Raw genomic sequence first — 18,124 nt, forward strand, 5'->3', positions numbered from 1 at the left:
CACACACTTGCACCATGATCATATCAAGGGATTTCCTATGCTCATCCCTATCCACTTAGAGCTAGACTTGGGGGCTTAATCCCTACATCATTAGCTTACCTAGCCTAAGAGTCACCACCATTGGACTCTTTTCAATAATATTTTCTCCACACACTTAGCCTTTGCGGCCTAGCTTTAGTGTCACTATCACACACTGCACAGATACATGACTAAATATACTTCCCTTAGGAACCCTTTGTCATAGGATATTAACACAACGCTGAAGCATGCCTTATCATACCAAAATCGCTCATCAATCATAATCATCGTTGCATCGAAGTATGAAGTACTTAGCCTCCGTGCCTAAGTTACCAAAATACTTTCATCATTGAGTCAACCATTGAGATAGCCTAGGATGGATTAATCCTTGCACCTTGAGAGATAGTATCAAACAACATTTGACTAAGCTCATTCAACATGCACCTTCAAACTTCGCTTCTTCTTTTTCACGTCTTTCTTTTTCGGGAGAAAGTCGGTACCCTCAACAAAGTCGGTACCCTCCACAAAAATGACGGAAAATTTTTGCTTTTTTGCATTTTCGAGTCGCATAATCAACACTATGCACACACGGGTCATGAGTCTAACACATGTGTCATTTCACTTTGAGTCGAGTCAACCTCGAGTCAATCACAGAGAGTCAAGTTTATACCTTGAGTCGTGTCAAGTCGATGAGTCAAGCAACATTTAAACCTTAGGTCAACCCTAAGATAATTTTAAGCCTTAGGTCAACCCTAAGATGGCTAAAGAAATTGGCAAAGTTCTATAGTCAAAATAAATACAGGTGCAGCAGAATAGGGAAGACCCTACTCTAGAGATATTCCAGCAGCGACAGAATAGCAATTTCGGGTTCCTTGGTTCGCCAGTTAGCCCCTATAAGAAATTTGACATGATTGAGTAGTCGATTTGATTACAACCGCAAATAAGTGATCGACCTGACGAAAGATCGTCTCACTTAGCTTAAAGCGCCTAAGAATTGGCTCATCACGGAGACACCGACATACTGGTTTTAGCAGAAGCAAAGTTCAAGCGAGCTTTAAAGATCGACAAGTGTTGGTCTTCGGTAATTTTCTTCGAAATATTATCGCAACAACCGAGGATGACTTCAAGTAAAGTTATTTTCGACGGCATTCGCTAAGATTGTGGAAGTTGTCACTAAAGATTTGAGAAGATAGCACGAGATGGGCGGTCTTCGACATCGTTCGCTAAGATTGTGGAAGTTGTCACCCAAGATTTGAGAAGATAGCACGAGATGGGCGGTCTTCGACGGCATTCTCTAAGATTGTGGAGGTTGTCACCCAGGATTTGAGAAGATAGCACGAGATGGGCAGTCTTCGACGAATTTTGCTATGATTGGAAAGGTTGTCACTATGATTCAAGAAAAGGCACAAGATGTAGCAACATTGATCGACGGCGTTCCCTAGATTGCGGAAGATCGTCAGAACAAACAGCAAGATGGCGTTCCCTAGATTGTGGAGGGTTGTCACAAACAACTGAGGATTGTTTCAAGAGAAGCAATCTTCGATAGTATTCCCTTAGACATGGAATATTATCAATGCGGATGAGGATTGTTTCAAGAGAAATAATCTTCGATAGTATTCCCTTCGACGTGGAATATTATCAATGCGGAGGAGGATCGTTTCGGGCGAAGTAATCTTCCAAATTGGAAGCAGTTACAGGCGTAGCGGTTTTCAAGCGGGATGGCATTCTCTAGCTTGTAGGAGGTCATCAAAACAACAGTAAAGCAGCAGAAAATCGGTTACTTTCAGAGACGTGTGATCGACGGTGCAAGATACGCATTTCTTAACTCTTTTATCTGTTTAACTAACGCTAGTTTTGCAGGTATCGGCGTTACAAGATTGGTTTAGGATCGCAGAACGTTCTGAATCATTCTCCGTCCCTATCGATACTTTGACTTTCGTTTTCGAAACTTGCGTTTCTCCAAACTCAGTCAAAGTGGGGGCTTTTGTAGACACCCATTTGTGTCTCCCCAAAACAAAACCCAGTGATGAGTACCTTTCACGTCGAATCATAATCGAATGAAGTGAAAGTGTGGAAAGTCTAGTGTTGCAGAAAGTTTTTATTTTCTTTTCTCTTCTCTCTATTTTTGAAAACTTATTTTAAGAAAACAGCCAATCCAGTTTGGTTGGTCCATGATATGGGTCCAATAGTAGTGTAGTTGGATGGGGCTTGCAAAGACCTTTCCAACGATATATTATAAGCCCAATTCCGATGAATATTGAGGAAGTTTAAAGAGAGAGAGAGATGAATTAATGAATGAATTGATTAGGGAAATCTTAAGGAGAATTAGCGAATGATTAAAAAGAATGAAAGAGAATTGAAAACTGATTGTTGATGAGAATTGGTGAATGAAAACGGAGTTTTTAATACGTTATTTATAGAGAAAATCAGCCAAAAAGATAAATTAACAGAACAGAGTCCTGGCGCAACCGAAACAGAGCTGGCGCCAAGCCTGGTTAACTGGCGCCAGGCACCAACACTAGCACCAGGCGCCAATGGCTGGCGCCAGGCACCAAGCCTGGTTCCAGGCGCCAATGCCGGTGTCAGGCCTGTTTTTAACGCGTTTTCGAAAATCAGATAAACTTGCCGTACTGGAGGATAAAATCGTATCTTTTCCTCGAAAATGCTTTTTGATTTTAATTAAAACTCTGAAAAGTCAACAAAAGTCAATTTATCAATGCTAATTGAATTAGGAATGAAAAGAACCTTCTAGAAGAATCTAGAAGACTAAAACCATTCCTAATTGCATTAGGAATGATAAATCATATTAGGTCCTCCCCTAGATCATTGGGTCGTATATAAGGTTCAAACCGGGCCTAGTTTGGTAAATTGGCCATAACTTCCTCAATATTCATCGGAATTGGGCTTATAATATATCGTTGGAAAGGTCTTTGCAAGCCCCATCCAACTACACTACTATTGGACCCATATCATGGACCAACTAAACTAGATTGGCTGTTTTCTTAAAATAAGTTTTTAAAAACAGAGAGAAGAGAAAAGAAATTAAAACTATCCGCAACACTAAACTTTCCACACTTTCGCTTCATTCGATTATGATTCGACGCGAAAGGTACTCATCACCGGGTTTGGTTTTGGGGAGACACAAATGGGTGTCTACAATTATCGATTTGAGATTGATCCACAATATCGAAACAAAATGAATGATCCGAACATTACCCGACTTGAATTTTGCCCGTTCCAAGCATGACCCGAACACACTCAATCTGAAATTAATCTAACGCGAACAAATCTGATCTGAATCTGACCCAATTAAACCTCGACCCGAAACATACCAAAATCCAAACTGACTTGACCTAAATATTAGTAGACCCAAAATAATCCGACCCAAAATTGAACTAACTCATACCTGACTCGAATGTCTGCTTGTCAGGTCTAGTTTGGTGTATCACACTTGGCTAATATTATAGACGAAGACCCTGTTCACTTTACCTTAAAAAAATATTCAGCAAAAATAATATGAGTTCAGTAAAAATAAGTTCAGTTCAACAAAAATAAGTTTAGTTCAGCAAAAATAATTTCAATTCAGTAAAATAATTTCAGTTCATTAAAATTTAGTAAACTTAAAGAAGAAATATAATAGAAAATCAGTAAAAAAAAATAATTTCAGTTCAGCAAAAATAATTTTAGTTCAGTAAAACTAATTTCAGTTCAGTAAAAATAATTTAAGTTCAATAAATATAATTTAAGTTCAACAGAAATAATTTCAGTTCAGTAAAAATAATTTCACAGCTTGTTTGGATGGAGAGAAATGTAGGGAAGAGAAGGGGAGGGAAAGGAAGGGATGAGTTTTCCTCCATTTGGATAGCAATAATGGGAGGTGAAGGAATTGGGAGGAAGAGAAATGGAAGGAAATTATTTCCTTCCACAATTAAGAAACAAATCTTTCCAAATCAGAGAAGATTTGGAAGGAAAACCGAACCAATCTCACTACTGTTTTTCGCCTCCACATACCACACTCCACAGGCCACGCCAATACGCCATTTTCGCCGCCATGTTCACCACATCAATTGCCGCCATATCCAAACTTTTCTTCTTCTGAACCAATCTTTCCAAATTTGGTTTTCTGAAATTGATTTCAAAGTATAACAATTTCAAATGTTGAGATACAAAATTTCTGGTTTTGATTTACAAAAGTTGATTTTTCATGAAATTTGGTTCTTATTTTCATGAATCAAGTTTCAGAAAATTGAGTTATGGTTCTTCACAAATTGATTTTCTGGAAAATAAAAGGATTTTTGATATTACGAAAATCTTTTTTTTTTTTTTTCGAAAATCAAATTTGTTTTGATTTTCGAAAATCAATTTTCAGAAATTTTGGTTACAATTTTCAAGAATCAATTTTCTGAAAAATTCATTGGAAATCGGGTAAATGATTTTTGGAATTTTTTATTTTGGAAAATTTATAGGTAAGAATTTATATTTCTAGAATTTTATATTTTGAAATTTTGATACGTGAATTATTGATTTTTAAAAATTGAATGGGAAAAATTCACAAGAACAAGCAAATTCTCTCACTCTCTCATCTTTTCTTTTCTCTATTATCCAAATGAAGGATTTTGTTTCCTTCACCTCCCCTTCCTTCACCTCCCTTTCCTTCCAAAAGTTCTATCCAAACACGACATCAGTTCAGCAAAATAAGGTGAAGTGAACGAGATCGAAAAGAATGTTTTATGTACCCGTTACAATCAGCAAAGCCCACAAAGGTATCACTCAAGTTCATAATGACGGATTACAAAAAGAAACGTCGAATAATAGTTTTGGTTGTCCACATTAGTAGCTTGATGGGCCTGTTTTAACTCCAATGCTCCAATAAATTCAGTTTTTGTGAGACCAAATGCCAAAATATGGATGGGCTTTATTAAATTCTTACACACATTTATTTTTGAAAAGAATTTCTTACACACATTGACACACATAATCAGCAATTTTGTGAGGAGAAGGCCCAGCAATTTATTTATTTATTTATTTGAGTCTTAAGGCAGGCGAAAGGAATTGATTTCAAAATTTTTTAAAACCGGAAGAAAAGCTCTAACTATTCGAGTTATCCCTTATTCTCAAAGGTCACAACTAAATACTAATAGTATTTAGGATCTAGAGCTGATAATTTAGGTATTCGTGTTTGATCATGTCAAATTTAGGGTTATTTTTAAAGGTGATCAACATGGCCTAGCCTGCTAGCCCGGCCTAATCCGACCCGAAAATATGACGGTTTGAGTAAGCCAACAAACACTTTTTTAGTTAAAAACCCTAACTCGACCCATAAAGCCCACTTTGACCCGTCAAACCCAATACTTGTTACGTACTTAGGCATGACATTTGATGTTAAAGCCCAACCCAACCCGATTATTGACCACCCGTAGTTATTTGAATTCAATACAATCAATGTTTAGTTCATTTTTAAGTTTGGAAAATTTTGAATCAAATTTTGGACAAGTTTATGGATGAAAGATTCAGGTTTGGGTTAAGTTTTGGTTAGATGTACATTGGGTTAATCGCTTGAGCCAAAACCAATTCAAATGACTGGATTGCCATATCTTATTCACCACTATTACATTACATATTATTCACCACATCTTATAAAATATGGTTAAACCCACTTTATAAAATACGTCACTTAAATCGCTATTAGGATAATAATCAAACAATAAACAAACTTCTCAACCATTTTAGAAGTACAAAACAACAAAATTGCTGTTGCTTCATCCATGAGCTTATAGACTTTATATTGGTGCTTATATATAAAGAACTAGATAATTATCCTAAGTTGTATGTCAATTTTAAAAGGCTCTCTTAGATCTTTCGTTGTCTCCAAAGGTTGCTTTATTGGCCCAAGTGGCGCATTAACAAATTTTCAACCCCATATTTCGTAGTTGCTCATTAAATTTCTTTGATTTATATAATAAATTAATTATGGTACTAATTATTTATTTGAAATTTAGGCTATAATTTTGAAACCATAGGTTTGGTAAGTTAAATATATTATTATTAGTATATATTTGAATAAATTGCGCGGTGCTTTGGCATGCCATACAATATAGTGCAATTCATGGTGGGATTAGTGTCTTCTAACAATAATTATATTTAACAATTTTTCTTATTTTTGTGGGTTGTGTTACATCACCAAAGTCGGCTGGGATTACACGTTAGTCATCACCTTAATTCATGGAACATGAATGAGCAAGAAAATAAAATAATTAACTCAAAAGGTGACATAATTTAGGTTAAAAAAAAAGGGACATAATTTAAGTAAAATGATATTGTGATTAATGTGGAGCTACCACAAAGGATAATTAAATCTGTAGAAAGATTAGCAAAACCCGACTAAAATTGATTGTTAATTGTCCCTTCATTGCACTAAAAATGGCCTCGTACTTAAAAATTCTCTTTTGGAAACCAATTCTATCCGAGAGTCATTTCAAGCTGAAGTGTATGTTTTTTTTTTTGCTAAACTCATACTCCTTTACAAATCTATCAAAGATGTAATTTATTTACCTAAATTTTAATGTATTGAACTTACTAGACTAGAACTTAATTGATCAAATCTTTTTCGCCTTATATTTTCGCCGAATTAGACTTGATTAACCACGATTAGGACTAGTTAACCTAAGAATTATTTGTAAAGTGAAGGGAGCACACCCTTAATCATATTCTATTTTTATGCAAACAAAGTTAATTAACAAGCCATGATCACTTATTATTTGACTTGTCTTGTTGACCAATAAGGCAATAAGAGAGCTGGGAAGTCACCTAGTACTATAGTATGGCTAGTATCATCCCTTGTTATGATTTATGATTCATTCGTGGCCTTGGGGTATCTGAAATTCTGATGCAATATAAAGGTGGTTCAAATTAAAGTTGTTCTTATAATTATATTGTTGTATTTCATTGTAAAGTTAAGGAGTCCTTAAAAAGTTAAAAAATCAGAAAATTAAAACCGCAGTTGACTAAATTAAATATTGGCACTAATAGATGACAGTAGACTTTAGAGAAAAGAAAAGGCTAAGGAATGAAAAGTTGAAATTATTGCACTACTTTCTCTTCATAACCTAATTTTTTTGCAAAGGATAGATAATTTTTCACCAATTTTTATATGCGACTGGCCATATCGTGTAGTCAAGGTTACTCGAGTTATTCGGTGAGGGGTTACTTGAGGGGTTTAGTCATGGGTTACTCGAGAGGTTAGTTACCCAGCCATGGGTTACTTGAGGGCTACGATCAGGACTTTCAGGGGTTACTCGGTCAGGGATTACTTGTGGGGTTACTCAATTAGGAGTAACTCGAGTAATCCCTGACCGAGTAACTTGAGTAACTCCGATCACACATAAAAAAAATCCCCTAAAATAAAAGAAAGAATTAAATATGATAGTCTGATAGTACAATAGAGGATGATGAGAGCTTATAGAAATCCCTTCCAAAAAGATAAATAAATAAATAAATAAAATAAAATAACTAAATAAATAATGAGAGCTTAAAGAAATAATAGAGGAATATGTCATTTATGTGGACTATAGTGAGTAATTTAAGGCGGTTTTTAGTATAACCCTTACTAAATTAAACACCCTTTTTTAAATTTTTTTTATTTTTAATAGAATAACAATATGAAACAATTCTTGACTTCCTACAAGTTGACAAACTTTTGAAGGTTAAGTCATCTGTCCTTTCTCTTTCATTAGCGATTAGCTAAGCTACAAAGTCATAACACATTTAAATTTCTTTATGCAACATCAAAGATTCCAGTTGGTTCAAGGCAAACTTAAATTTAGAGCGCTTCCCTTAGAGGATTTAACAAACTTAATAATGGATTGCTTTCTTTAACAAGGCAAAATAAGCTCTCTAAAGTCATCGATTATTTATTATTAATACTACGTAGTATTTTATTTTTATTAGAGGCAGATACATGATTATTAAATTGGAGGGATGCTACTAATTGTTACTTTATGTCTCATTTTATTTTGTAATTTTTGTTTTAAATTTGTTTATGATGGTAAACATGTCATCCTGAATCCTTACTAGATCCGTCTATGTTTGTATGGTAATGCACCTCTTTTATCCACATTTCTAGCAATTTTTATTTTTTTAAAAGGGTTTGCTAGAAGCCGTTTTGTGACTTGTGAGGGTGCATGGCTTGAGGGATATTTTGGAACCCAAAGCTAAAGACATCATATTGGATGATTAAGAAGTTAGGTTCATTTTAAAGGATGCAGAGATTACTAAGCCGATATATCTTTAGGTCTTTGGGTTTTCTAGGTTTTAAAGATGAATTGAACAATCATACGTACCATCATTAATCTTTTCCCTAATTCACATTGTAACTAAAACGCTACAGTGTAAGATTGAGAATCTATACTATATATTAAAAGGCGTTCCTAATCAAGGATACACGCCACGTGGCACACCTTTCTTATATTAAAAAGATGTCACGTCACCAAGAAGAATTGGAACATATCAACTTAAAAAATGTTTATGTCAAGAATTGAACTCAAGTTCATTGGAAAATGGATAAGAAGCCATACCATCTTTGCAATCTAATACTTTTGTTTATTTATTCTTCTTAAATATAGTTAATGTATGGCATGAGATTTTTTTTTATACAAATTATTTTCTTCATCTAAATCTATAATAAAAGTATTTAAGATTATTATAATACAAGAAAACTACAATTCATCAATGTAAAGAATATTTAACGTATAGATCCGGAGCATCGCCCGGGCTAAATACTAGTTTATGACTAAATCCTGTTTCATCATACCATCATTAATAAATTCCTTATTACTTATTCCTTAATAAATTCATATACTAACATGATTCTTACAAATCAGATACTAAGATGATTCTTACAAATATCAATATGCCCATGTTTCATCATATGTATAAAGCATATATAAACATTGGTCAAAGTTGTGCATATGAATATTGTAAAAATCAAATTATACATTAAAAACACAGATAGAGTATTAAGAATTAATTATTAAAAAGAACTTTAAATACCCCTCCCCCAGGCCAATTTAAGACCACCCCCTATCGGTTGGCTGACCACATGCATTCAACGCACCTCCTTGTCCACGAACCAACTGTAGACCACACCACAAACCCCTCCCTTACTCTCTCTTCCCTCCCACCGCTTGTCATCCCCCTCTCTTCATACATTTCTCTTTCTTCCCTCGCAGCCGCGCGCTGACCAAATTGCCACCCCTCAACAAAATTCCCCCCCGAATGCTAGCCAAAACCCCTCGTTTTATACATATCTCTATCCCTCCCTTAACCCCACCCCGACCAATTTTTCTTCCCCCTCCACGAACGCCGACAAAACACTACCTTCCTTTTAATGCCTCCCTTTTTTCTCCCCCTTCCTCAGCTCCCTGATCGTTGACCCACCTTGCTCCTTTGTTTCTCCACCAATAACTAACTCCCCCACCTCCCCCCCCCCCCCCACCTTGACCCATTTCTAATCTCTCCCATCCTCGCTCATTGACGAATTTTATGGGTGGGTGGCTTAGGGACGAGGGTGGTCATTTGGTGGCTGAATTGGGGGTAGGGGGAAATTTTGGAAGAAAAAAATTAAGATAACTTTTTGGGCAGGTTGTAGGTCATTTGAACTAAAAAAATTGTTTTATAAAAAATCAACCTACTCTTAGAGCTTGTTCACATTTACTTAATTTCAATTTAGTTTAGTTCAGTTCAGCTTCAATCAGTTCAGTTCCTAATTTCCCTCTCACATAAAATATTCATTTAAGCTCACATCAGTTTAGTTCAACTCCAATCAGTTCAGTTCAGTTCAGTTCAATTCAGCTCCAATCAGTTCAGTAAATGTTAATAGGCCCTTAGTTCAAATGGTTGAATATTTTTAAGCTAATTGTATACAAAACTATTATTTTTTTTTTCAAAATTTTATTCCATTTATTAGGTTTTCTCAAAAGATATAAATACTCCATAATCAAATAGAATTATGGGCCACTTGGGAATTTGGATCATGTTTTATTTTTAGATTATAATCTTGTTGGTGCACACCTTTTAGGTAGGATATAAAGTCAACTAAATTAGAAAGTTTTCAATTTTATTCAAGTAAAAATCAATCCGAAATAGAATTTATATGACTGTTTTTTGGTTTAATCAGTAGACAGAGCTTCATAAGACAGGGATATAGGTGAGATTTTATTTCGGGACTTAAGACTATTATACGCTTCAACCAAGTTAGTTGACATCTACTGATTTGGATTACTATTTATGCGTTTTGTTCTATTATGCTTAATTTATTTTGGATTTCAAATAATTAGTTCGATGCCAAATCGAATGCTAACTTAATTTATCTAATTCGGATAATTGGATATAATTCTATACCAGTAGATGAACTTCACCCTCCAATTATAATATACTTCTTACAAAATAATAATTTTCAAAAATAAAAAATGGGAATAAAATCATTTGAAGAAACACACTCATACACACGTACACATGTATCAAAACTTCCAAACTCTTCATACACCGACCGACCGGGCCAATCAATATATAATAAACAAGTAAAATTTAATTTTTTAATTGAGAATTCAAACCTACAACTTATTACTTCATCCGAATCTATTTAGTTGACACGTATATTAAGGAGAGGAGAGAGAGTAAGATAGAATGAAAAAACAAGTGGGGTATCTTGTAAATGCTAAGATAAAAAATTTATTGAAACGGAGGTAGTATATACCATCTCTAATCCCTTATATTTGGAATCTTGACACTATTACTAAGTTGAGATAACCCTTAAAATTATCCCGATATGTAGTCAAATAGTCATATTAAATCAACTCCGTATTAAATTTGTAATTTGTCTCAATTAATAATTTATGAAAAATGCTATACATAACCCTTAGGGGCTACATATAAGAATTAAAACATTCTTGAAAATTTTTTAAATTTAGAAAATTATGATAAAAATCACGCTAATTACACTGATCAACGTGTGTTGTTGTCATAAATTCCTAATTTTATACAATTTTCAAGAGTGTTTTTAATGCTAATACATAACCCATGTAAAACATTACCCATAATTTATTACTCAATCCGTTTCATAACATTAGTCACATATATGAAATCAATCACATAAATATAAGAAAAGAAGAATATTAAGAATCTAACATTAAAGTACAGAATAATTCATAATTCGTTTACCTTATTTAAGTGTTTTTTAATTTTTTTGAAAATCATAAGTCATAATTAATCATAAGCCATAATTGCATAATTCAAGGTAGATATTTCTTATTTACTGTCATATGATCAATCCACAACCAATTATTTCAAAAATAATTAAGTTTAAAATGAAAAAATTCAATATGAGTAGATCTTTTTAGAACGCTCAAAATAATATATGTGATATATGGGAACTATTATAAATATTTTTATTATTTATTTATTTTACAAATATGCAACTATAAATATTAACTCTATACTATCAATCAATCAATTAACATATACTAAAAGCGAACCTAAAGTGACACTTGTCAAGATGTCATTAAAAAATTTCCCGCTTTTTTTTTTCTTTCTTTATTTTTATTTTGCCAAATTTGAATGACTTCCAATAACCTACAATAATACTTATTTTCATTTTGCCAACACATTTAATCAAATCATACTCAACTAATTTTTTTTTTAATTCTTTTTTAACATATATTTTATATACTTGGAATCTTTTAGTTACAAATATAGTAGCATAGATTAAAATTAAGGCATTGAAATACTTCGTATATCATTATCCAAGATTATTAAAATATTATCAATTTTTTTCTTCTAACTTAAAATTTATTTTAATTAAAAATAGAAAAAAAAAATTTTGGTAGCATACTTTGTATAGATCTTAAAAATTATGCATAACATTTATAAGAACAACCAAACAAAATTATTTTATTATATAATACTCTTCCTTTTTTTTATATGTTATAGTTGAATTTGCACATTTGTCGAGACACAACTTTAACCATCAATATCCTTAATTAAAGACTATTATTTTGTTACAAATATTTTTTTTGGTAAATTATTGTTAAATTAATATCATTCTTTATAATTTTTGTTATAAAGTTTAATTATATTACCGTGCATGACACGGGACTTAACCTAGTTAAAATAATAATTTAATCCCGTCAAAAAAAAAAAATTAAAATAATAATTTAACAAACATACGCAATAAAATTAGAACATTTAGGATTGGAGGGAATACACTCGGTCTTTGGCACACAAGACCACGTCGGCAATGAGTATAAATGTGAATCACAAAACAATTCCTTGTATTTTGTGTAGTTGGCTACTCAGCTTCAGAAGACTACTTCTTCTACTCCTTCCTAACTCTTACTCACAGAAAATGGACCCTTCAACAACAACACCTTTCTTCATTCTTCCTTCAATCTAACAAACAAACAAATTATCCCTTATTTTCCTCTTAAACCCTTTCATACTGCAGAATACCTCCTCTTACTCTCTCTGTTTGCTGACAAGTTCTTTTCTTACCCCTTTTTTTCTCTCTTTTTTTTAGGTCAAGTTTCTGATTCTTCAACCCCTTTTTAATTTCCTTGTTTTTCTCACCAAAATTTATACCCTTTTTTCATCAAAGTCAAAATCTTATTTGGGTATAAAGAAAAATTCAGAGGAACAATTATAAAACTTTCCCCTGTTTTTTACCTCTGTTTTTCCCCTGTTTTTTCCCCTTCTATTTTCTGTTTTTTAGATTGAATTTTGTAATGATGGGTGTTCAAAAGTTGTATTTTCCTAAATCCCAATTCATTTTTCTTTTCAGAAAAATGATTTTATTAATCAGGATTTTATGGGTGTCTTTCTTTACTCTATTTGGTATGACAAGGAAATGTATTTTTAGGTAATTTTCCTGTGCTTTGTTTTATATAATTGATTGCAATTTTGATTATATGATGATTTAAATTTTATACTTTTTTTTTTTGTTGCAGATTAATAAATCATCAAAAGGATTCGAATTTTAAGTTGATTCAACCACAAGAAGAACATCAAACTAATGACAAAATTGAGGTTGAAAGTAAAATTGAGGAGGAATCAGAGCCAGTTCTCAGGTTTCGTTTTCCAACTTTTGAAGAATTTCTTCAAAAAAATGATATTAATAATAATGATGCTCAATCTACAAGTTACTCAAAATTATGTGAAAATTCAGATGAAAATGTTGTTCATCACGTTGAGTCTAAAGATGATTGTGTGGAATCTGAAATCGATACGACTGTGAAAGCTTCCCATGAATTCTTACATGTTGAAGAGATTTCCAAGCGCGGAATTGGTTCAGAAAGTGAGGTTTTTGGTAGTGAGAAAAATGGGATTATATTTGATGAATTTCTTCATGTTGAAAATGTTATGGAAAATATTTTAAATGAAATGAAAATTGAAAATGGTGAAGAATTGTGTGAAATGGTAAATGATTCGACGAATAAGGTGAATGTTGTGAAAAATGGTAGTGAGGTTCCTAGTGATGCTAAGTCCTTGGTGAATGATTTGTGGAATGATGAAGATATCATGAGAAGTGGCAGTCATCTTCCTAGTGATGCTAAGTCCTTGGTGAATGATTCGACGAATGATGAAGATATCATGATAAATGGTAGTGAGGTTCCTAGTGATGCTAAGTCCTTAGTGAATGGTTCGAAGAATGATGAAGATATCATGAGAAATGGTAGAGGTGATGCTAAGTCCTTGGTGAATAATTTGACGAATGATGAAGATATCATGAGAAATGGCAGTCACCTTCCTAGTGATGATGAGTCTCTAGTGTCGGATTTGAGCAGTGAGTCTAGCTTTAGGAGTTCGTTTATTGATTCTTTTAGTGATGAATTTTTGTCTGATATTGATTTCGAGAGGGCATTTGAGGTTGATACTTCGACGGAATTTGGTTGGAATGAGGTTAATTTGACTAAGGAAGCCTTAGAACAAGAAGATTTAGAGTTTCAAAATTTGAGCAAAGGGTATGAAGCTGATGATTTCGATGATGAGGATGAAGATATACTAGATGAACTAAAGAAATTAGAGTCCAATTTAGAAGATGGTGATAATGGTGATTCCAACAAAGAGCATAAAGCAAACATGGATACTGAACCCGAAAACAAACAAGAGGAAGAAAAACAAAGTTCAGGAGAACAATTATCTTCAGATTCTGATGAGCAAAATGGGCTTGAAACACAATGGGAGCATCAAGATTTAGTAGAACAGTTAAAAATGGAGATTAAGAAAGTTCGAGCTATAGGACTTCCAACTATCTTAGAAGAATCTGAGTCCCCGAAAATCATGGATGATTTAAAGCCGTGGAAGATTGAAGGGAAGTATAAACTAGGCGGTACATTGGATGAATTAAACAAGTTTTACAAGAGCTACAAAGAAAGGATGAGGAAATTGGATATCCTTAACTACCAAAAGATGTATGCAATTGGTAAGTTAATATATTATTTGTTTATCACTAAGAATTTTATTTGTTAATTAATGTACTAAGTATTACTTGTTAAATACCACTTTCAATATTTTATATACTTTCATCAACACAAGCATGAATTTAAGCATTTTTAAGGTTGCCCCTTCGAGTACTCAGCTCTTCTTAGAAGCTCTATTTTGGCCTTTTTCAAACTTACAGACAAAAAATAGAGTATTCTAAGAAGGAAACTTTCTAGATATCATTTTCTCAATGTTTGTGAAATATTACCATATGTGATCAAGAAACTGATTGAATGTCACACTTTACCTTATTTAATATTACTTAAATTTGAAGTTTTTGTTGATTAAGCAAGTTGAATTGTCTGCTGAGTATGAAATACACCTGAGATATTACGCGGTATTTGAATGTGAAGAATATTTGGGTGATGTGGAGAAATTATCCGTCTATGAAAGTATACCAACCTATTGTTGTCATCTCATTTCTTGCTTGAGTTGAATTTTGCTAGAAAAGTGATGCTTATGTATATCTTTCATGGTTTATATCATATTCGGAAATAATTGCATTAGCTGTGTATTTCTGTACAGATGCTTGATTTCGACATGAAACCTACTGCATATGAATTTAACTTGATTGAGAAAATCTATCTGGTAGATGAGTTCAGTAAGTGCTAAGCCATATAATATACTTGTACTTAATATATAATTAACTTACTTTATCTTATCAACTTTTGGGAAAAGTTTGATCAAAGTACATGATCATAATTCCAATAATGGCTTCCTTTTCAAACAACAATTGAATGATTAATAAAGTCCATTGGACCACATATTTTTTTTAATGTTCATATGATTAATTATCTTAATGGAAAATATCAGGATTTCTTCGGCTGAAAGACCCACTTAAATCAATTTCGAAGAACAGAATTTCAACCCCGGCATTGGCAACAATTGTTTCCCTTGACTGCTGGCCTTGTAAGCCGAAAATATCAACAGAAATTAACCAGCCAGTTATGAAGAAATTCAGCAGAGAACTAGAGAGCGACTTGGAGATGGTGTATGTAGGACAGATGTGCCTTTCATGGGAGTTCCTACGATGGCAGTATGGTAAGGCATTGGATTTATGGGAGACCGATCCACATGGTATACACCGGTACAATGAAGTTGCTGATAAATTTCAGACATTCCAAGTTCTTCTGACAAGATTTTTAGAGGATGAGCGTTTTCAAGGTCCAAGGGTGCAAAATTATGTCAAAAATCGATGTGTTCAACGAAATCTTCTCCAAGTTCCTCTCATTCGAGGTCAGACTGGCCTTTTTTTCGAGTGTAGCTCATAAAGCAACAGTACTTAAACAAATTCCTAATTGAAAACAAGTTAATAATAAACATGTCTAACAGGATATAGAACAAGCTAGACTAATTCCAACTTCAATATGACTGATGAATTGAAATTCTTGTTTTATATTGACTAGTCGATACACTGAAATGACTTCTGCTTTTGGCTAATTGCAGATGATAATGCAAGTAGAAAGAAAGAAAAAAAATACGTCAGCAGCAAAGATGCCGTAACAAGTTTACAGCTTGTAGAGGTCATTGAGGATTCAATTCGTGTATTATGGCGGTTTATCAAATCTGATAAAGACACGACCTACATAGGTCTGTTAAAATGTCGAAAAAACTCCAATGTTGAACTCCAAAACCCTGCAGATGCCAGTCTCTTAGACGAAATTCAGTCCAGTCTTCAAAAGGTTGTTGACTTTTTATTAGCTGTACCTAATTTGATCACTAACACTGTCTAGGTGCCTGTTCTAAACGTATGTTGTTGAACTTGGATTATATTTGCAGAAAGAAAAGAAGCTCAAAGATCTAGTAAGGAGCGGGAAGTGTGTACTGAAAAAAATCCAGAAGCATCAGCAGGAAGAAGGTTCAGACCATGTTTTATATTTCTTTTCGCAGGTTGATTTGAGACTCGTTTCAAGGGTATTGAACATGCCAAGAATAACTACAGAGCAATTAGTTTGGTGCAGTGATAAGCTTAACAACATTCGCTTGGTTGACAGAAAATTGCACGTAGATACCTCAGTAGTTTTGCTGTTTCCTTGTTGATAGTGGTAAAACCAATGACATATAAAGTGGTAAAAATAAGGATGTTGCCAAGTTAGATATATAGATATTCTTGTATAGTTAGAATGTGAATAAAAAGAGGTTCTTTTTTAGTCTACCTTTGGAATACAGAATATGAATAAAAGAGTTGATAGGAAATTAACTAAAAGATGTATAGTTTTTTGCATCTTTGCATAATTGCATGCAGAAATTTTGGAATGCATGATAGATTGTATAAGACTTGATAATGTACATCAAATACCAAAAAATACTGCTATAGTTGATCCTGTAACTGTACTGATTTTGTGTTCCCTTAATGATGTGTTAGAAGGCGTTGTAGGGTGATATGTGAAACAGCAAAAACATACAAAATCTATCTTACAGCGGGTGCACCCAAGGGTGTTTCTAGGTTCATTTGATCAATTTTACTCGATTTAAATTGTATTCCATAAAATTAAACAATATTGATCAAATGAGCACAAACATAAAATAAAATATAATAACACCATCTGGTGCAACTTTCTCTGGGTACACTTAGGTGTGAGATAGATGTTCTTGCAAGAAATGGGACTAGGTTGCAGCACAAGCATTTATACTGCTGTTTAGGGCATTTTATTATTGCAAAATCGATTGTGTAAGTTTTCAATACCAAATATACATAATGGGGAAGCTCAGCCATCCTGTCTAGATATTCAAAATCATCATTCAGCAAATTGGACAGTATTTGTGTACAATGAATAATCTGCAAGCCCCTTTGTATTCCCTGCAGGTTTGCCGCCTTCAGACTTGAAAGTATCGAATTTTGATACCCTGAAGGTTTGCCTGGCAGGAGAGGAGTGCCCTGTATTCCTTCCAATACATGACATCAAGAAATTTTCTATATGACATTTAAAAGATAGGGATGAAGGATAGTCCATCTTCAATTATACGTTGCATTACTTGCATACACAACTGCCACTTTGTTAGATCAGCAACAGAGGGGATAAGTAGTGTTCTTTCATCAACACGACGTTAGTAGATATAGTTTCATCATTCCCATTTGGACTTTCACTTGACAGAGGGGGTCTATAGATATTACTGTGTTGCTCAAGAGGTAATTCTGCTCTAGAATGAGAGGATGTTATCACATACTCCACATTGTCTGTTTAATACGAAAATTAATTTGATAACATGTATAGAGACTGCAAGTGCTTTGCCAGAAAATAGAAAAGAGCGTATACTTAAAAATGAGAGTGAAAACTGTTGCAGGAGCAGTGGCCAGGAAAAAAATGTCAGGAACTAAAATGAGCCACCTCTTGGAACAATGCTTGACAGTAAGAGAACTCATACAGTAAGAGACCTTATGCTACACGGTGCTGGTTTAACCAAGATAGAGTTCTTATAGCAGTTACTGTGATGCTTTTATGGTATGGTTAAAAAAACATTTTGTATAGTGGGCTTCTAATTAGTATAATAGTATGGACTAAGAACATTTTGTATTTCACAGGTAAAACCATGTTTATGTACTATTTTCTCAGTAGAGGATATGCATGAATTG

General features: G+C 33.5%; 1 protein-coding gene across 2 annotated transcripts; it reads left to right on the forward strand.

Annotated features, from left to right (window-relative positions):
• Positions 1 to 12,327: 12,327 nt before the first annotated feature.
• Positions 12,328 to 16,879, forward strand: LOC145555991 (uncharacterized). Of its 2 annotated transcripts, XM_081617688.1 has the most exons (6): positions 12,328 to 12,928; positions 13,017 to 13,684; positions 13,748 to 14,491; positions 15,364 to 15,786; positions 15,997 to 16,232; positions 16,330 to 16,879. In XM_081617688.1, the coding sequence occupies exons 1-6, from the start codon at positions 12,795 to 12,797 to the stop codon at positions 16,588 to 16,590; spliced, it is 2,466 nt and encodes an 821-aa protein (XP_081473814.1). In that variant the 5' UTR covers positions 12,328 to 12,794; the 3' UTR covers positions 16,591 to 16,879. The 2 variants fall into 2 exon arrangements, with proteins under 2 accessions (XP_081473814.1, XP_081473813.1); XM_081617687.1 differs by having other exon boundaries at positions 12,329 to 12,928; positions 13,017 to 14,491.
• Positions 16,880 to 18,124: the final 1,245 nt, after the last annotated feature.

Source organism: Chenopodium album, chromosome 8, assembly GCF_948465745.1.
Source record: "Chenopodium album chromosome 8, dcCheAlbu1.1, whole genome shotgun sequence".
Classification (NCBI taxonomy): Eukaryota; Viridiplantae; Streptophyta; class Magnoliopsida; order Caryophyllales; family Amaranthaceae; genus Chenopodium; species Chenopodium album.